General features: G+C 50.7%; 2 protein-coding genes across 2 annotated transcripts in view; one reads left to right on the top strand and one right to left on the bottom strand.

The window, feature by feature from the left end:
• The window catches only part of LOC307225975 (uncharacterized protein), a 217,368-nt gene extending 204,819 nt beyond the window's left edge, over positions 1-12,549 (bottom strand). The window contains exon 1 of the mRNA XM_079994450.1: positions 12,130-12,549. Within this exon, the coding sequence (XP_079850576.1) occupies positions 12,130-12,546 (417 nt within the window). The 5' untranslated portion in view covers positions 12,547-12,549. The remainder of the gene's footprint in view (positions 1-12,129) is intronic.
• On the top strand, positions 12,545-16,289 carry FEZF1 (FEZ family zinc finger 1; the record flags this gene model as incomplete). Its single annotated transcript, XM_079994292.1, has 4 exons — positions 12,545-13,450; positions 13,616-13,750; positions 14,583-14,715; positions 15,903-16,289. 4 exons carry the CDS (start codon positions 12,545-12,547, stop codon positions 16,208-16,210), a joined length of 1,482 nt encoding a protein of 493 aa, XP_079850418.1. The 3' UTR covers positions 16,211-16,289.
• Between the last annotated feature and the right edge of the window lie 795 nt (positions 16,290-17,084).

Raw genomic sequence — 17,084 nt, 5'->3', positions numbered from 1 at the left:
TGTATTTGACTGCTCTGTGTCTCACATCCCATGGGGCTGTGGGCATCCCGTGTGGCAGTGGCATGATGGGATAGAACAGTGGCTCTCAAAGGGTTTGGCGTGCCACACTGGTGTGGCAGGAGAGGCTGGCAAGTGTGGCAGGAAGCTGCATTGTTGGATACTTTCTGGAAGTCAAGTGATCATACTATAAAGTAGTTGTGTTCTGTGTGACCAGTCAAGCACTTCTTTTTGTTTTCCAATGCATTTTTGTCAAGTGAAAAATCAGTGTGGTGCGAACAAATGTTTCTTCGGAAAGCGTGGCCCAGAAAAAAAGATGCTGAGAGCCACTAGGACAGAAGGATCCATTTCCTGTCTTCTGGCCCTGCGACTTAAGGCCGTATTATTTTCCCTTCAGCTGCTAATGCCACCTCTTCTTGACATCTTGCTGTAGTAATAATTCCATACAAGGGTTTCTGTGCCAGTGGAGGAGGAAGGAAGGGCAACCTCTGATTTTGCAGCAGGGACAATGAAGTCATGAAGCCATTTGCCAATCCTCTGCATGCAAACTAAATAAGCTTTGCTCAGAGCGAAACCCATCAAACGAGGTACACAGATGAAGAGGCAGGTGATGTTACTAGTTTTGCCTTGGGGTTTAAACTCTGATCCAGCTCTGTCACTGGAATCCCAGGGAGCAGGGCCATCTTAAATATATCCACGGCGCCGTGGTACAAAGATCCCTCCGGCGCTGGAGTTTCCCAGAGTTGCTGACCTTTTTACGGTGCTGCTGGCAGTTTTGTGGGGCTGGAGGAGGTAGCCAGCGGCTGGAGGGCGGCTCCTCCGGCGGGGAAGAGGCGAAAGGCTCTGGGCACAGCGCTGCTTCAGCGAGGCAGGCAAGGGCAGCAAGCTGATGCTGGGAGGCGCTGCATCCAGCCTCCGCCTCTTCCCTGGTGCCCTCCAGAACTTGGCATCCTGGCGCCCCGTGCAACTTGCTTCTATGGGCCAGGTGGCTTCAGTGGTTAGAAGCACCTGCTACAAGCTGTGTGAGGTGCAATAGCTACAGCCATTCATTGACCAAGAGAGTTTGTCCACAGTCGTTTAGACCTAAAGCTTTCCAAACTGTTCATGTTGGTGACACACTTTTTGTACATGCATCCTTTGGCGACATAGTAATTCACTTTGCATTGTTTTGCGACACAGTAAGACTCTGCCAGCATGCAACACCGCTGCTCAGAGATGTGCACTGATTGTCCATTTGCTACTGGGCCAGGTTCAAGGGTTTACTAATCGTATATAAAGCCCTAAATGACTTGGGACCAGTTTTGTTGCAGGATCAACTTACAGTGGTACCTTGGGTCACATATGCTTCAGGTTACAGACTCTGCTAACCCAGAAATAGTACCTCGGGTTAAGAACTTTGCTTCAGGATGAGAACAGAAATCATGCTCCAGCGGCGTGGCGGCAGCAGGAGGCCCCATTAGCTAAAGTGGTGCTTCAGGTTAAGAACAGTTTCAGGTTAAGACCTGACCTCTGGAACGAATTAAATTCTTTACCCGAGGTACCACTGTACTGTATAAATGCCCTCTTGACCACTACAATCTGCCAAACTGGCACTGTTCTAGGGGCCACATAATACTTGATTAACATGTGTCATAAATTTATATTTTGGTGTTGCAGCACCCACACTTTGGAACTCCCTGTCTATTGACATCAGGGAGGGAAGTACAGTGGTACCTCGGGTTACATACACTTCAGGTTACAGACTCCGCTAACCCAGAAATACTACCTCAGGTTAAGAACTTTGCTTCAGGGTGAGAACAGAAATCGTGCTCTGGTGGCGCAGCAGCAGCAGGAGGCCCCATTAGCTAAAGTGGTGCTTCAGGTTAAGAACAGTTTCAGGTTAAGAACAGACCTCCAGAACGAATTAAGTTCTTAACCCGAGGTACCACTGTACCGTCTCTACTCTTCTGGGTGCCTGCTTAAACATGCAGACATGTAGAAGTTACATGTGTTTTTATTTCTTTTTAGCTCATGTTGATCTTAATCATTTTTGAATATTTTCCATATATATTTTTATCAACAATTTTTATATTTTCAATATTTTTAAAGTTTTTATATTTTTAAATTTTTAAAATATATTTTATAAAATAAACCACTTAGAGATTTTTCTCTCTTTTCTGTAAAGCGCTTATATATTTTCTTACACTCAGGCAGAATGTAAGTTTTGTTAAATAAAATAAAATGCCACTTTTCTTTTGAACGATTAGAAAACAACAACACCCTTTGTTATGACCAACCAAAATGCCTTATGATAGAGAGCAAGCCTTTGTGTCTTCTAGAACTCTTTATCAAGCAAAGCAAGAAGAGTGCGTGAGAGAGAAAGCTTGGTTGGAATTGAAGTCATCATGTTTGCATTAGTCAAAAATTCACTTTTCTAGTATCGTCACAGAAGAGCTGTGTCTCGGGGTTGTTGAGAGGAACACCTGCAAGTCAGCATTTGCCATTCACTGATGTGTGGCCATTCAAGGGAGTGTTACATTGCAGCCAGGATTGCATCTGGGGTGTCTAGATGCAAAAGAAGAGGAAACTAGAAGCCTGATAAGGAGGACTGACCATCAGCCAGAACCTGTGTTTGGAAACAAGCCCCACTGAGTTATATTAGGGTTTTACCACCTAAAGCTATGGTTTCCCCAATAGTGATGTATGGAAGTGAGAGCTGGACCATAAAGAAGGCTGATCACCGAAGAATTGATGCTTTTGAATTATGGTGCTGGAGGAGACTCTTGAGAGTCCCATGGACTGCAAGAAGATCAAACCTATCCATTCTGAAGGAAATCAGCCCTAAGTGCTCACTGGAAGGACAGATTGTGAAGCTGATGCTCCAATACTTTGGCCACCTCATGAGAAGAGAAGACTCCCTGGAAAAGACCCTGATGTTGGGAAAGATGGAGGGCACAAGGAGAAGGGGACGACAGAGGACAAGATGGTTAGATGGTGTTCTCAAAGCTACCAGCATGAGTTTGACCAAACTGTGGGAGGCAGTGGAAGACAGGAGTGCCTGGCGTGCTCTGGTCCATGGGGTCACGAAGAGTCAGACACGACTAAACGACTAAACAACAACAACAAAAGTGTGCTGAGCATTTCACCCTGAGTTGTGAGAGCTGCTTGGTTTAAAACATCACTCCTCAATACCTCAGCCTTCCAGCTTTGGCCCCACCATATTCACTGGGAGTTGTCACATATGCCTGCAGAGAACATCCAATCCTTGCCTGTTTGTTAGGGAAGGATTGCAGGGAGGTTCCCGCCCCTTTAATTGTTGTGTCAAAGTCTAGCATCGCATTTGCACCAGGCTAAGTCTTCTTTAATACGCCTAAGCATTTGAATGGTCTGTCAGTCTGTCTGTCTCTCTCTTGTTCAGTGAACGTTTAACTGCTTGCTGTTTTATGGTGATTGCTTTGCGATGGCCTCATTATCACTTCGTAGGAAGCAATTCATGAATTAAATGAAATATCTCGAAGCTATTTCATAACACACACATATATACTGTGTATTTAGGTACTAATTCATATATGACAACAATTTCATAGCCAATACAGAGTCAACAAGCTAATTGGGTGGCTTGTTGAAGGATAAATGTCTTCAGCAGATGCAGAAGACATAATAGATGTCTGATATATAACAGGAGAGGGTACCAGTTTTATGGAGGAAGGGAGGAATGTGTTTTTGTGGGGGTTGTTTCGTATGATTATTTAGTTATCACTGTTTTATGTTTGAAATATTTGTTTACCGTGTAAGGTGCCTAAGACCTTTGGGTATAAGGCAACTTGTAAATCATAATCATATTTCAGCAAGTGTAGAAATCCCCTCTCCTGCATACCTGGTAAAGGGACAAGAGCATGGTCACTTATTCAGTGAATCCATCACCTAGAGTGGCTTTAGACTAGAGAGTGGCTGGCAGTGAGCAGTATCCGTGAGAGAGTTGTTATTGATACAGGGGATATTGACAGAAGTATACTTGACCTGAATATTCCCTGGGAATATGACATTAGCAGGGTTGAGACTGGCATGGGAGTTACTGACAGTCATAGCTGATCCCTTGATCTGCACCGCGTTTACTTGGGAGGAGGTGCTATTGATCTCAATGGAATGTGCTGCCGAGTACGGATGTCTAGGGGACATCAAGGGGACCAAGAAAGCCAATTTTAAACTACATAAGTGATGCATTAATGCGTTGAAAACTGGCTGAGATCTTTTAAGGCCATGCTGCAAGACCCACGTCAGCAGCCAGCGCTGGTCCAGAAAATGTCCTGCCACTGCTGCCTTTCAAATGCCCAAATTGCAGTGATTTCTTAGAAGACAAGATGGTAGCAACTCTCATTAGAGTGGAGGTTCCTGGCTGCAGTGGCCACTGATTGTGATATGGGTGATTTATTGCCCCAGGGCCAAAATAATTTGGTCAGCCTTGAATCCTATGAGGAGGCACGGTTTGCTGCTCCAACTCAAGCAGAACAAAATGTATTGCGTGGGAGAAGAGGATTTTTTGAGCAGGACCTGGGGGGGGGGTCTGAGTTCCCTTACCTTTTTTCAATTAAATAATTATTTTATTTATTTATTTTGCCTGGGGGTGCTGAAATATACACCCAATGCCTGAGCCAAAAATCCACCCATATCTGTAATCAAAGTTTTGACAATTTCTAATCCAAATTATTAATAATATCTTACGTTTCGCCACTGGCAGGTGGTGGTTGGTCTGGCACTATCACTGGGCTGGTAATAAGCAAACTTATTGATGAGTTCCCCCACCTTTTTCTCCAGAAAAAAAGCACTGGGGACCCCCTTTAACATTATTATTTTTTTAAAAAAAAATATCGTTACAAATAGAGCAGCTTATTTGTGTCAGCAGACATTAACGATGGGAATATTCCATCAGTTCTGACTTGAAACATAAATTAGTAGCCCATATGTCTAAATAGGTATCCGAGTGAGAATGACGATTATAAATGATGCCTTCAAACGTTGGAGGGCAGTGACATGTTCCGCGCCCTGAGCAGAGGAAAATGAATGTTGGTTCTTCTATAAGGGCTGGCAGGACCGATTTCTGTTGTCCACGCTTCAGCGTTTGTGACTTAGTGATTTAGTGCCATCCACAGTTTCATGAGCACACCATTTTATTTTATACACTGGATGAAAGTCCTGAAGTTTATTGTCCCGTGGATCGTCATTTGTGTGTGTTCGTGTGGTTCCCCCCCCCCCACCGTCTCACCCCTTTGTCTGGAGCCCAATCTCTAAATCTCTCCGGACGGCTGCAAGTCTGAGTTCATGCTCACGCTTACGCGGAACCAAGCGCCCAAGGAAAGATGTCTTTTGCAGGCTCTGTGGTCCGGCTTGGTTAGCAGGTGGTTCGTGAGGGACTGGGTTTCCAAAAGCGCAGCAATCGCTGCATCGGCTCTGTTTAGTTTGCCTTTCAATCCTCTCTGGGTTTCAGAGCCTTTTGCGAACGCGCGTCTGGCGACCTGGGCCTGACAGCCGTTGATGCGCTCCGAAGGCGCGCCTGAATCAACCCGGGCAGGTGAAACCGTGTCAAAAGCGCAGACCTCTCTCCCGCAGCTGGATCGGGGTAACAGGGCCGCCGGTTCACTGTGGACTCTCACACATTCTGCAGGGGGGGAAATACACACACTCTCTCTCTCTCTTACTTATTTGCAACAGCGGGATTGCTTTTACCTTTATTCTAGAACTCAGATGCAAGTGCGTAAATTCAGCTCGCCTTTCACAATCAGATACACATATTTTAGCGCACGCAGCGCTGGGTTTGGGTGTTTTTCTTGGGGGTTTTTTGTTTTTGTTTTTTTGCTGCTGCTTTTGATAGGACTTATTTTTCACCATACACTTCCACAGTGGAGGAATTCTTTCCCTGAGCTGGACAGATGGAGTTCAGGTGCAGCGTTCAGGCTTGCCAATTTCCTCTTTGACGTGGACGCGGCAGACTAGACGTGCGTTTCTGCTGCCTTTTGACTTTGAGAGAAGGCGAAGGCGTCTATTTCTTGCTTTGGTGGAACTGGCTTTTCAAAGGGGGGGCAATAAATACCCAGCAACCCACCTCACCACTCCTCTGTCTCGCTGAGAGGCTGGGAACCTTGCAGAAAGTTTCCTCTTGCTGCCATAGCCCAAGGTTATTGTGTGGAAGATTAGAATTGGGCATGGGCATCTGGAATTTATTTTTATTTCTGGGAGGGGGCAAAGTAAATACTTCATACAAACAGCTAAACGTTTCTCCCTAAACAAATGAGAATAGGGCCTTGCCCATTTGCCTCTCATCTCGGGTTCTACAAATCCTAGAAACGTCCTTTATTTCAGGCATAGGCAAACTCGGCCCTCCAGATGTTTTGGGACTACAACTCCCATCATCCCTGACCACTGGTCCTGTTAGCTAGGGATGATGGGAGTTGTAGTCCCAAAACATCTGGAGGACCGAGTTTGCCTATGCCTGCTCTATTTTAATAGTTTTTATTGACTGCATTTCTATCCCACCTTTCCTCGAGGGGGCGTACAGGATTCTCCCGCTCTCCACAACAACCCTTTGTAGTAGGTTAGGCTGAGACACTGGCCCAAGGTCACCCAGTGAGCTTCCTGGCGAGTAGGGATTTGAACCCTGCTCTCCCAGGCGCTCTAACCTCTATCCGCGCTGTCTTTAGCAATGGGGGGGGGGGAATGCCCCCACCAAGTGGGAAAAGGCGGTTATGCGATCCTTCACCAGAAGCGTAGATGTCAAGTTCAGGTTACCCCCTCGGAAGGCGAGGTCTCGCCCACACCCTGGGCAGAAAGCGGCCCTTCCGACTCGACGGGGCGCGCTCCTTCGGATTCCCAGCTGCCCGCGATGGGAAGCGGCGCGAAGCTCGTGCCTTTGGTGATATTGGCGATCTAATCGCCTCTGGGTTCAGATATTGCCCTGAGGTTGCGATGCGTTTGCCTGCTAATGAAAAGCCCAGAGGGAGAGGGCTTCGACCACAAGTAAATGTAAGTGAGCAAGAAAAGCAGGAGAGAGGGAGGGAGGGAGAGAGACGGCGTAAAGCGAGACACAACTTCCGTGCAACCATGCAACAAGAGAATGTTAGTTCTGGGTGAGACCCGTTGTGCTCACTGGGGCTTATTTCGGAGTCAATCTGGCTGGACTCGGTCTGTGCGTGGAGCGCAGAGAAAGCTGCTTTCCTCTTCTCTCCCCCTCCAGGTTACATAAGATACGTAATTTAGAAAGGCGCAGGGGGACGGATAACAAAGGCTGTATTTGGGTGTGTTGAAGGGCTGGGAGTTCAATTCAGTTCTAGTACTCAGAACGAATTCCGACGTTCAGGCTTCTTTCATTCGAAGTCAGGGGTTCCCAGACCTTTCTGCCCCACAGACCACTTGAAAATTGCTGGGGGGTCTTGACGGACCTTTCTGCCTGTTGTAGCAGCCGCGGCAATGCGCTTTGTTACATGCTGTGCGATTTTGCATTGTCCGTGCTTCTTCAGTTTCTTATACATTGCAGTTAATTGCAGACTCCAAACTGTAATACAATAAAATGCAATACTGTCTTCGACCCTAAATTCACAGGCATGTCCTGAGTGAAGCTTGTCTCGTGTTCCAATGGTAGGTTGCCATATTTCAAAAAGTAAAATTATTGAGCTTCTTTAAGGAAACCACCGACATTGTTGAGCTTTTATTTTTGGGAACAAACAAAAAAATAGTTATATTATGCCTTTGGAGCTGCTTACGCTGTTTTTTCCATCGGGATTTCCCTGACATTTTGCCAGTTCGGCAAAATTTTCCCCTGACGCCATTTTTACACCCGAAAACTAGGACATCTCAGGAATTTTCCTGAGGTATGGCAAGCCTAGCCAATGGCCACAGTTTGGGAACCTCTGTTAAGTGTATGTCTTTTGCACCAAACTCCACTTGGCGGATCTGGGCAGTTCTAACTTTCTTTTTTAAAATAAAAAATCATCGCTTCCGCCTCCTAAAAGATTCGCTTTAACAGGGGCCCATCTGCACTAGACATTTCAAGCATTGTCATACAGCTTTAAACTGCTATGGCTTCCCCGCAAGAATTCTGGGAATTGTAGTTCGTTAAGGGTGCTGAAAGTTGTGCGGCCGTCCCCTCCAAGAACTACAATTACCAGAATTTCCTGGAAAGAGGGATGTTAAAGCACCCTGGGAAACTGGAATAGCAGTATCCTGACAACTCTCAGCATGCTTAAGGAGCTAGAATTCCAAGGATTTTTCGTGGGAAACTCTGATTGTTTAGAGGGGTATGATACTGATTTAAATGTCTAGTGCAGGTGGGGCCTGAATTATTCTCTCCCTGAAACGGGGAAGGTTTTTCTGCGACCTTAAGCACCCCTGGCCTAGGCTTCAGGTCTTCCTCCCTCGTTTCTTCCTTCCCCTGATTTGCCTGCCCAGGAGAAGCGACCCGCTCCTGGTTTGAGCTTGGGTAGAAAGCACATTGCCAAGCAATCCTTCTCTGGGCCTTTTCTGGTAGAATCTGGCGCTACTTTTCTCTCCGGATTCTCTAGCAAAACTGTAAGGATGTTACTGGTGGTGACCTGGTGACCGGGTCGCTCTTTAAAACGTCTGCACCCTCACATCCTCACTGATGAGTCAGACTCATTTGCTTCCTCAAGACTCTGGGCAATGGGCACGTATTTCGAGATTCAGTAAAGAGACGGCTTTAGGATAAGAGAGCAAACGGATTGACGGGTGAGGGAGCGAGCAAGTCGCGCAGCTACTCCACTGGCTCCGGCAGACCTATCTTCCGAGGAAACAAGCATAGGATGGAAACATCATACAGTTGTGGCGCCTTGAAAAACCAAAAGCATATATAAGATGACATGTTTCGCTTCCTCCGATGCAGAAAGCTGCGATTCTTTAGGTTGAGAGCGAGCCGGGCTGGACATGATGGGCCTGAACTTGCCAGCTGCAATCCTATACTGTCAAGTTCTTACGGAACCCAAGAGGATTTCCTTTTCAGTCAACCAGCTTAGGATGACCAAGCGTGACTGGAATTCTGCGCACTCGCGCAGAGCGATCCTACGCACTTAAAGTCCCATCTGCTTCCAGGAGGGACTTCCTCCCAAGTTTATGCATTTAGGGCTGTTGCCTAACTTTGGAGAGTTTCAAGGGCAGAAGTGCTTCGGAGAAGCATTCCGAAGTAACGCTGCATTGTAGCGTGAATTCGGCTTGGAAAGGGAGATCTTTTCCCTTCCAGGTGACACTTTCCATTTCAGCCTAGTCTGTTCTCTTTACTCACTGGCTCTTTCTCTCACACACTCTTTCTTTTCACTGTAAAACCAGAATCCGGCGCTAGATTGCCCAAACTCCTCCTCAGTCCGGCATTGTCTTAACGGCAGAGCCAGTAATTGCCGCTTTGGGACCCGGTTTCCTACGCTCCAGCGACGACGCGGTGTGTCGTTTTGCCTCCTCCCAAACACACGTCGGAGAAAAGTCTATCTCAGAAAGACCAGGAGCAAGCCAGCTGTCGGGGCGCTAAGGAACCGAAAGCTTCGCCTGAAATAGTTCACAGACGAGGGTTGGAGCGCAGGAGGCGAGGGACTGAATCCATCCCCTTTAAAATTCGACGGCGGGGGATTGATGGAGGGCGCGGCGCGGTGCCCCAGAAGTAAATGGGGAGTCGGGCAGATAAGATATTTTTATTAAATAATAAACAGATAAATATAATAGGAGGGAGATAAGTGACCAAAATGTTTCCTTGTCGCCCAGGTGAGCCGGTTCACCTGTACGCTGAAACCAGCCTGGTTTGCCCCCTCGCGCCACAACTGCGCCCCTCTGGCGTCTGCCTCGGGGGCCGAGGGAAGGGAACCTGAGCTTCCCTTGGGGGAGAGAACTTTTGCGCCAACCCATCTGCTGTGGGGAAGTGATCCCAGGGAGAAAAAACCCCCCTCCCCGCTGGAATCCAGGACTCATTGGGCGTCGGGGCGGGGGGGGGGAGGGTTTGCCGCGTCTGTTAGATTTGCACGGTCTTTCGACGGATCCTAGCTGACGCGGAGCTGCCCGCGAGTGCAGTTAAAAGTTAGGGAGGGGGATTCTGCTGTGATGTATTTAAGAGGCCAGCCTGACGATGGTGGTCGCGTGTATTCTAGTTGTGGGGATGGAATGAGGAGGGGCGAACCATGTGCGCCCCCTCGAGCTCCTTGACGACAAAGGGTGGGGTAAGCATGCAGTAAAGGAAGGAATGAATACATAGAATTATTATTCCAAATATCCTTAAAAGAGAAGGACCCGGAAAGAGCTTTCCGGCATTTCTCCTGTGGGGCACGGGACCAGCCATTCGCGGTGGGCATGGGACGGGTATGTGGAAAGGAAAGAAATATTCCAAGCCTCTCTAGTCCCACTTGAGTTACAAAGCTTAATGCGTCGCGATCGTTTTTGGAGGGTTTGTAATATATGTTGGTGGTTGGTTTGTTTTTGTTTGTTTGTTTTGTCCAGTACAATCTGTGGGTGTTTTCTTTTTCTTAATTCTTTCCTTTGTGCTGAGGATTCTGTGAAGCTATTAGGAAACACTGGATTTAATACACACGCCAAACCCGCATTCTGCTGCCCGTTTGCGTCCTCTCGGAGGAGGAAATCCAGGCCCGCGCCTTCGCCGGCCTGTTTACATAGCCCTTGGCCCCGGGGACCGAAAGAGAGATTTGTCGTTAATTAGTGGATCATCTGAAAGCGGAGAGGCTCCAAACTAATTTGCCCCGAAACGGCCCTGTAATAGCCCTGCAATTCACTTCCTTGGGCTCGTTCCAGATTTGAAGGGTGGAGGGTGTCTTCCGACGGCAAAGCCTAGCTCGCTCCCGCCATTCAGCCGGAGCCGGCTACGTTTAGCAACTCACAAGCGAGAGAACCGGGATCTGTTTCTCTTTTAAACCTAAGAGAATGCGCATGGTTTCTGTTTGGTTGATGAAACTGGTTTAAAGCTAAACGCTAGTTTGTTCCCGGAGCTCTGAAAAGTACCAAAAGCTCCGAAAGGTTCCTTTGAAGGAACACCTCGCTATTTAGAGCACAGCGAGGCTGTGTTGCTAAGCAGCCTCTAGAAAGCAGGTTGGACTGAAAGCCCAGTCTGAGGTGAGGTGGGGGAAATGACTCCAGAAATTCCCTTACTCGCTGGGTGAGCAATCTGGAGCCATCAAAATCGACGGCAGTGGGGGAACCACCTCTTCCTCGTTGATTTCAGTGTGATCTCTCACTGTAGCCTCCCGAGTTCTCGCTGGGAGAGCTGACCTCTGGTTTTCGCGCTGGGCATTTTGCCGTCTGTCTCTCCCCACCCCCAATTTGCAGTGGTTGGGGTCGCCCTTGCTTGAATAGCTATTGAAAGTTTGGTCTTGGGCGAGGCCATCATCCTCAACGCTCCGGAAACCTGGGTCTCCCCGACGGCTTCCTCCTTTGCATCCTGCTTGCCCGTCTACACTGGGACGCCCCGTCTAACACCCGCTCGGAGCAGCAGCCGCCGCCGACAGCCCCGCGCTTTTCCTCGGGAAAGCGAAGCGTTTTTGTTTCTTGGAAAGGGCGGCGCGTTTGTCAAAAGGCCAGGCGTCCAAAGGACTACCTCCGAAGTGGCACCGAGAAAGGAGGGAAGGGAGGGAGGGAGGGAGGAAAGAAGGAGCAGACCCGGGGCAGAAGCAGAGCAGCCAAGACGCGCGCCCAGGTGCGCAGCGCGGGGATGTCGGCCTGGGCTGAAACTGACAAGCAGGCAGCGCAACTACCCCTCCTTTGTCCGAGAGAAGCCCATCGCTGTGGCCCCCCAATTTCCCTGATTTAGAGGTCACGCCGCGAATTGTCTTTCCTTTTATGATTATAAAGGAAAAGATGATGTCATTTAAAGGCAAACAAGACCATTGATCCGGAGGCCTCTGAAGCCTGTGTAAGGTAAGGAGACTGGGAATAATAGGAGGGGAGGGGAGAAGGAGGGGGAGACCCGGAGGCGGAGGGGAAGGAGAGACCCACCTCCCTCCCTCTGGGCGGGGGGAGGAGGCGGAGGAGGATCGGGCGCCAATGGAAAGTAGCCTCCTGATCTTGGGAGCGGGGAGGGAAGGGGGTTCCACTTTCCTCCCCCCCCCCCTTCTCCTCCTAATGCCTGTTGGAAGCGAATTGAGCAATTATCTAGTTTACCTTCTCCTCTTGGAAGTTAACGATTGGCGGGATCGTGGCTGCTGCTATTGACCCAACACTTTCCATTGAGAGAGAAAACGAGGGAGAGAGGCGAGGAGGAGCAGACAGGGGCGACCGTCCCCCGCCAAAGGCGCGCAGAGGCGGCGATGGGCCGGCACGAGTCCGTCGGGATGCGCAGGCTGGTGCCGCCGCCGGCCGTCGAGATGGAGAGGCAGCTGTCGGCGGTTCTGGAGGCGGTCCAGACGGCGAGCGAAACGGCGAGGGCGGCAGCGGCGGTGGGCTTGGTGTGGGCATCGGAGGACGAGGCGTCGCGGGTGGCAGCAGCCGCGCGGGGCTCCGTCGGCTCGGCTCAGTGAGCGGGCTGCGGAGGGGCAAAGGCAACTGGAGAGGCGCCCAGGCAAGCGAGCGGCCAACCATGAACAATAGCGGCCAGCCGCCACAGCAGCAGCACCCCCCGACGGCTGCCAAGAGCCTGGCTGCTCCTCGAGCCAACATGTTGAGTGCCTCCAAGCCTTTGGCATTCTCCATCGAGCGCATCATGGCCCGGACGGCCCCGGAGCCAAAAGCCCTGCCGCTGCTGCCCCACTTCTTGCAAGGAGGGGGCCCCAAAAGCGCCGAGCAGCACGTCAAGCCGCAGCAGCAACAGGCGGAGGCGGCGCTCAGCCTGGCATCTTCCATCCCTTGCATGATACCTTTCGTGCCCCTGGCCTACGAGCCCTTAGCCAAGGCGGGCTCGGAGTCCAGGAAGCCCCCGATGGACCCGCCGCTGCCGCCCTCCCCCTCTTCTTCCTCGTCGGCGGCGTCTTTGAGCTGCGCGCTGAGCCTCAAGCCGCCGTCGGGGGACCTGCAGCCGCTGCAGCAGCACTACAAGCTTGTCCGGCCCCGCGTGGTCAACCATTCCTCCTTCCACGCCCTGGGCACCCTGGGCTACTTCAGCCGCGCCACCGAGCCGCCGCAACCGCCGCCGCCGCCTTCGGGCCTCAGCCTCCACCCGGTGGCGTCCTACTTCCTAGGCTCGCCGCTGCACGCCTCCTCTCCCGCCGCCTTGCACGCCCCGACGGCGCCCAAGGCCTACCTGGCGGAGAGGAACAAGCTGCACGTGTTGCAGCCCGGCCCCGACAAATACACGACGCCGGCCTTCAAGGATTTGGCGCACGCCCAGCTGCACAGCGCGGCAGCCGCCGCCGCCGCCGCAGCTGCCGCCGCCGCCGCGCACCTTCTGGCCACGGACAAGCTGCCCTTCAAGAACGTCGGGGCGGACTTCAGCCGCGGCTCGCCCAGCGCCAAGCCCAAAGTCTTCACCTGCGAGGTCTGCGGCAAGGCAAGTGCTGGATCCGGCCCCTTTCCCAAATCCGATCCGCCAAGGCGGCCGTCGAGGCTGCTGTTTGCTGCGGCTGCTGCGCTGGCTTTCTCGCGCACCCTTTCTAATCGCGTTTCTTGTCTCTTTCTGCTTTCACTTTCTGACCCCTCCCCTTCCCCCTTCAAGGTCTTCAACGCGCACTACAACCTCACGCGCCACATGCCGGTGCACACGGGAGCCCGGCCCTTTGTCTGCAAGGTCTGCGGCAAAGGCTTTCGCCAGGCCAGCACACTCTGTCGCCACAAGATCATCCACACCCAGGTACCGACCGCGCCGTCGCTTGCTCGTTCGCTCTCCCTCCGCTCTGCGCCCAGCAAACGCGCGGATTTCCCGACCGCCGCGTACAAACCCAGCAGCCACGCGCGGCTCCCACCCGACGGCTCCGCGCCGTGGCTCTGCAAGCCTCCTCCCTTCCCGTCCCTGGTCCATCGAACTGGCCAGCATCTGCCTCTCTCTGCCTGAGTTAGATTGTTCTGCCTCCTCGACGTGCGGAATGTTTGTCTTCTGGAGGCAGTAACTGGAAAGTGAGCTGTTCCTGTGTGTGAGAGAGAGGGGGGGGGCAGGCGTGGGGGGGAAAGAAATACTAGTGTTTTTTTTCTTTCCCACCTCCCCAACAATAGTGCTTCGGAAATGTCCCCTAGACAGCCACCTCTCCACATTCCCCTGCTCTCCCTTTTTTCCACTGCTGCCTCTCACTCCGTCGGCTGTTTATTTCACTAGGGCCACCATCCTAAAATACGCTTCCTCGAAAGTAAGCCCGACTAAACTCACATCCCACCAAGCGCGATTAGGCTCCGGGTTCCAGCTTCGGTATTCTCCCTCCCCGCAACCCCGCGCGAGTCTCCAATAGACTTGAGGGGCGCTCGCCGCCAAAGTTTAAACTTAACAGGACGAGGCCCTCTCGGGTAGCAAAGGAAGCTGATCTTCTTTCCAAGCGAAAACAGCACCTTCCTCCCCAGTTCTTGCTGTCCTGGGGGGGGGGGTGGGGAAAAAGAGAGCCAGGATTGTGCCCCGCTTGGAGTGAAGCTGCAAAACGGACTGGCTTTTGATTGCGTTTGTCTCTCCTTAAAATTAAATAAAAATAAAAATACAGGAGAAGCCTCATAAATGCAACCAGTGCGGGAAAGCGTTTAACCGGAGCTCCACGCTGAACACGCATACGCGGATCCACGCGGGCTACAAACCTTTCGTCTGCGAGTTTTGCGGGAAAGGGTTTCACCAAAAAGGTATGACTCTGCATTCGATGGCGTCGTTGTTGTTTCAGCGCCCGCGCGCGCACCCTTTTCTCCTCCCGTATCCGATGCTCAAAACGAATATGCTAAAAAAAATTTAAAAACGGATATCAAACGGATATTTTTTAAGCGTGTCTAAAATGTTACGCCTGCATTATTGTTTGTGTGAGCTCGGAGAGTTACGTTGCGGGAAGACGAACGGAGGCTCCCCGCTGTTATAGAAAACCAGGAGCAAAAGATAAATATAGAGAGATATCTATTTAGCCTCTCCAATTGTTGTTTTTCTCGAATGGCCACTTCTGTTTAATTGGGGTGAGGGGCGAAGCATTAGTGTGGATTTAAAAACGCGAGAACGATTGCAATTATTATTGTGAGGATAACTGGGATTAACAACTTAGTTTGCGCAGGTTTATGCGGAAATAAGTGCCACTGATTTCCGTGGGCTTGCTTAGAAATAAGGTTCTGTTTGTAGATGCAAATTGCAAAAAGAAAACCAGGATCCACAACGCACCGCTTCGAATTAAGATAGTTCCGCTTCGCAGAGGTGCATGGAATTAACATTCCCATCTTAAATATTTATTTGGGAAGAAAATCTTTAAAAATAAAAATCGTAGATTTTGTTTAGTACCGCATTGTGGATTATTCCAGTCCTAATTAAATCCACCCTAAAGCGGTTTGATTTCGCTGGCTAACGATTTTATTTTATTTTGGATGAGGGAGAAGAAGAGGAAAGGGATTTAAACCGCTTTATTATTTGGAGTACCCCGGTTCCTGGAAGTCAGTTCACGGAATTTTGTCCAAATAAGCAGCGTTTTGGATCTGGGCACACAAATCGGCTAACCAGGAGCGTCCCAAGATTTCAGTTTCTTTGGATTTTGGTGTCTCTGTGTTTGCGTGTGTGGTTTTTCGTTCGATTGCTTGTTTCGTTCTTGTTTTTAAGTAGAAAAACTTAAAAGAATTTGAATTCTTTCGACGGAATGGACTCCGGCATGCCAAGCGAAGATATTAACCCGAGCTAGTTTTGTGTTGTTGTTTTTTTGTTTGTTTGTTTGAAGCGGGGCTTGTGGGTGTGGGTGCGCGCGCTTGGGCTGTGTGTGCTTGGGGGACGGGAGAGGGTCTCTCCACGTGCCTCACTGAGCGCCTTGCCCTGTTGTTTGTGTCCCCCCCTCCCCATCAAATAGGAAACTACAAGAACCACAAACTGACGCACAGCGGCGAGAAGCAGTTTAAGTGCAATATCTGCAACAAAGCCTTCCACCAGGTGTACAACTTGACTTTCCACATGCACACCCACAACGACACCAAGCCCTTCACCTGCCCCACCTGCGGCAAAGGCTTCTGCAGGAACTTTGACCTCAAGAAGCACATCCGCAAACTGCACGACACCAACGGCAGCGGCGGCTCCAGCTTGGCTCCCTCGCGAAGCGCCGTCGAGCCAGAACTGCAGCCGCAGCCGCAGCCGCCGTCAATGCTGCTTCACCGCCCGTGAGGCGCGCCGCCGCCGTCCGCCCTTCTTCTGCATGCACTTCGACGGCGGTCCGCGCTTCTCCCTCGCTCCCTCCAGAGAAAGCCGTCGGGTTTTTCTTCCCCTCTGGGACTGCTGGAGAAAGATAGAGAGACAAGGAAATTGCTTTTGGTTGTTGTTTTTTCTCTGCCCCCGACAGTCGGGGAAAGAAAGACTTGCGTCTCCCCGCCTGAGCCGGGGAGCTGGTTTTGAGAAAACCAGGACTAATGAAACGTTACTTCGGGCGTATATTTATTGAAAAAGCTGGGTCGAGACCCGGCCGGGAAGTCTGCCTAGAGTTGCCAGGTGCTCACCTCCAAGAGGGGTGCGGGGAAGAGACCCCCTTTTGCTATGAAAATCCCTGTCCTTTTTTGAAAAGGCCCCTTCCTTTTAAAGGACTTCCATTCGCTCCAGAATTTCTTGCAGCGTCCAATTGGTGTCTCTTGTGTGTGAGAGAGTGTGAGAGAGATTTTAAAGCGTCCCCCCCCCCCACATCTCAGAAACTCTGGGGTGTCCCTTGCTCAAAGGGGTCCTTCTAAGTACCCTGCCCCACAGAAAACAGAGGGGGGGGCTCCCTTTTTCAAATGCCACCTTCGACGTGTGCCATTTCAAACGTCGGCGCGCCCGGCGCTTTATTCAGCGGCTGTTAAGTCCCGGGTATTTAAATGCAGGATTCCCTACCTAAGGTTATCCAAATATATATTCTAAGCTCGGGTTCAGCAACCAGTGGCAAGGGTTTTCTAGCTGAAGGGACGCTGACTTACGTCGAAGGCCCTCCTGTCCTTGTCGCAAGGCCCCAGTCCCACCCATCTGCGGTGCCCCGGGAGCGCGACTGACCTTTCTTGGGAAGAGATCTGCG

The sequence above is a fragment of the Podarcis cretensis genome (assembly GCF_951804945.1).
Source record: "Podarcis cretensis genome assembly, chromosome: 10".
In the NCBI taxonomy this organism is placed as follows: Eukaryota; Metazoa; Chordata; class Lepidosauria; order Squamata; family Lacertidae; genus Podarcis; species Podarcis cretensis.
This window is presented reverse-complemented; position numbering and strand designations above follow the sequence as displayed.